The 3,787-nt window shown below is 36.3% G+C and overlaps 1 protein-coding gene across 1 annotated transcript; it reads right to left on the reverse strand.

Annotated features, from left to right (window-relative positions):
* Positions 1 to 350: 350 nt before the first annotated feature.
* On the reverse strand, positions 351 to 1,767 carry LOC125858159 (putative UDP-rhamnose:rhamnosyltransferase 1). Its single transcript, XM_049537887.1, has one exon. The coding sequence runs from the start codon at positions 1,755 to 1,757 to the stop codon at positions 351 to 353; it is 1,407 nt and encodes a 468-aa protein (XP_049393844.1). The 5' UTR covers positions 1,758 to 1,767.
* Between the last annotated feature and the right edge of the window lie 2,020 nt (positions 1,768 to 3,787).

Raw genomic sequence — 3,787 nt, forward strand, 5'->3', positions numbered from 1 at the left:
GCGAGAAATATATAATTTATTCGAATATTATATTAATTAAAACAAATACATTATAATACAATATTGATATGTATAGACGATCTGAAATAACACAATATCAGGAAACATCAAACTATCTAATGTTTATTCATTTCAATTAAAATTTCCAGTACATTTAGAATAGAAGAAAATGCATCCAGAACATATTTTTTTTGGAACCGGAAATACACAACCTCTACCACAGCCTATGACCTTCGGAGCATTTTTTGGTAACCTAAGGTGATTCAATCCACTTACCAACCACTCAACCATGCCCTTGCGGCCGACAGAACAGAGTTTTATTCCCCTTATTTTTCAGATACTCAACAAAGCTAACAATGTAAGAATTTCAGATACTCAACAAAGCTAACAATGTAAGAATTCTGAAGCTGTATATCTCCAAAAATATCAATAGCTTTTCTTGCTCTTTCTCTCATCTCTTTACCTTCCTCGGAAACCATGGCGTACATCAATGCCTTGGCTATATCCTTTCTAGTAAACGATCCGTTTTCTTCATTTCTCTCCACTTCAATTCCGAATCCTTTTTCTACTATCAATCTTGCATTCAGCCCTTGATCATGCACAAATGGCAGAACAACAAGTACATGTCCATGTTGTAGTGTTTCAACAATTGAACCTAGTCCCCCTTGAACTAGTGCTCCTCCAATTGAAGAATGTGCTAGAATTTCCTTTTGACGCGCCCATCCAATATGCACCACGCCTTTCTCTGCATTCCTCGCCCTGAATCCTTCGGGCAAAGGATTCACATCATCTAAAGTAGTACTACACCATTTAGGCTTTTGTAATATCCATAAAAATGGTAGCTTAGATAGTTCAATCCCATGAGCTATTTCATATACTTGATCTTTACTTGGTTTACACTCACTCCCAAGTCCTACGAATAAAACTGATTGGGGATTCTGTTGATTGAGCCATTTTAAGATCCTCTGCCAGGATTGATCACGATTGATGTTGAGGTCTACACATGATGGTGGTGATAGTAATCCAACTGGGATTATAGGCTTAGAGATGAGTTTATGCATAGCATCCAAATAATCACCTTCGAATTCTTTGCAGCTACGTATAGCTACAGCTCGACATGCTCTCAATACCTTGGCTGAACGTTGAGCGTATGATTCCCCTGAGGCGTCTTCTTGGAAAGACAAGGAGAAAAGCTCTGCTGCTTCATAACTCCGATAAGCCAACGTTGATGGAAAATGCAGCTTCTCAGAAACAGGTAATGTGAGGCTTTCAGGCATTGGTCCTGAAGCTCTTGCAGCAATCATGAAAGCTCTTGAAGCAGCTGAGAAAACACTGAAGTGGATGATAGGGATATTATAAGCTTCAGCAATCTCAACTATCCAATTTTGAAAGAAGTCAACAATAATCCAATCAGGTTTTTGATCAGCAATGAAGTTTTTGATCGGTTCTCGGAGTAGATCATAAGCTACTTTCAAGTACTGAATTTTTTCTAAAGGAAGATCAACAGAAGCCTCGGCGTCTTCAGGCAAAAGAGTGTTGTCATCAAGACTTGGCAATGGAAATTCCACTAGTTTTACAAGATGTGTTAAGTTAGGAGGAACTTTAGGGAGTCTTTGGATGTTTTTCGGAGTAGAAATGAATGAAACATGAATTCCTCCTAATTCAGCTAAGGCTAAGGAGAGATTGGAAAATGGAATAAGGTGACCAAATGCAGACCATGGTAGCATTACTACATGAACATTTTCACTCTTACTCATTTTTGTTCTTTATTTGCTAAGTAAATATTTAGTTCTACTATTTGTGTGAATGAGAAAAAGAGGTAGATAGATACAGTGGCGGATCTATGCAGAGGTTTGGGGGTGCCACGCCACCCTCGAACTTCGACGGAAACTCTATATATACATAGGTATATATATATAATATTTATATAAATATAAAGCGTGCCACCCACAGAACAAAATTGTCTTGTGGTGCCATGGTAGGAGGGCAACTTTAGAAGGTTGATGTTGCGGGTTTGAATCCCATTTGTACCTATTTTTTTGAGAAATTTGATGCAGACGTTTTTTAAGAAAAAAAAAAAGGCTCCAAGCACGTTTTTTTAAGGAAAAACAGTTGGCACAATTTTTATTTTTATTTTTTTATAATTTTTATTGACTTAAATTAAATTAATTACATTATTACTCCTTTGACTTTTCTTTTATTTGATTAAATACTCAATAAAAGTGTAGTATCTTATTATTTACAGTTTATTGATTGATTTATGATATATATCGAAAAGACAAATAATTTAATCAAATATAAAATTAATTTAATCTATAAGTCTATTTGGCACCCACGGACTCTAAATCCTGAATCCGCCACTGGATAGATAGGTCTTCTATTAGAAAAATTTCCTTAAGAGTTTGTTGTACGAGGTTGGATCATGCATTATTATGAGTGTGATAACACGGGAATACTAAGTAGTACAAACTCCTACCTTGGATCTTGTTTGCTATATCATGTGGCATGATTAGGACATGAGTGTTTGCTTGCAAATTCAATCACTAATTAAGTTTTGAATCAAGTTTTTGTTTGGGTGATTCAAGTCAAGTACTAATATTGTACCAATAAAATGAATTTTTAAGTAGTAAACCTATACTGAATCAGCTTATGTGGGTGCTTTTGGGAGCAAGAAAATCTATAGAACCAAGGAAATATTAGAAGAATCATTTTCTATCGAAAGAATATGCATAAATCAGGTCCCAGATCTGCGTGAACGCGGGATACTTTGTGCACTGAGCTGCCCCTTTATGTAACTATGATCAAGAATCTGTTTAGACCATGTAAGAACTTCTGCAACCTTCCTAATCAATTTACTTGGAGGAAACAAATTAATTTTCTCTTGTGTGAATGCTTTTGTTATAGTATTATTGGGTTCTCTAGTTTTCCCAAAGAAAGAAGAAAGATTGATACTTGTTTGAGGTACCTGGTTCGTGCATTAGCTCAAGGAAGGGACGAACCTAGGAAAACTATGTTGCCCATGATATTAACAGAGATCATGAGGTGTCTATCTTCATGTGTCAATGGTAGAATATTTTTTGAAGGATGCAACCGTTTGCTACAATTATGGGCTATCGAACACTTCTATAGACGATGATAGATCTTCTCAATAGTATAGGCAACAAAATTGATAGTCATCCAAGAATAATGGAAGGTTTCACCTCCCCCATGGGATTTGAGATTAGCAAATATTTTTTGATATATCTCAACGGCTATCACATTCAATGGAAACTCTATTGGCTATCCACCCCTCGTGCTATAGTGAGAGGTGATGAACACTATTTCATTGAGCTTATTGTCTTAAAAAGCGTCCAACCATATGCTCTTCTTCGAGTACTCCGTCAGTTTGGACAAGTTCAAGTGATACCACTGCAATTCAATATGGATCACTATAAGTATGACTTTGGACAAAATGATCCAGAAGCCCATAACATACTTCGAAGATGGGAGAGGGTGATAACTATAGATATGAATGCACAACGTTCCTTTTGTACATCTAAATACTACATGTGGATCATAAAAGAGGCTGAGGGTAGAAAATTAACTGAAGAAGGATATTATGGGCTCGCCAATGAAAAAGAAACTATGTGGGCACGCAACTTGCAGAACCTTGGATATGAAACCACTCAATATACAAGAGGGCAGATGACACCAAGCTCCTGGGATCAATATATTAGAGATTTAAAATTTTATGATTACTTTTCCATGTTACCGCATTTCTCCCCTTAGTTTGTTTGTGCATCTGTGA

Source organism: Solanum stenotomum, chromosome 1, assembly GCF_019186545.1.
Source record: "Solanum stenotomum isolate F172 chromosome 1, ASM1918654v1, whole genome shotgun sequence".
Taxonomy (NCBI): Eukaryota; Viridiplantae; Streptophyta; class Magnoliopsida; order Solanales; family Solanaceae; genus Solanum; species Solanum stenotomum.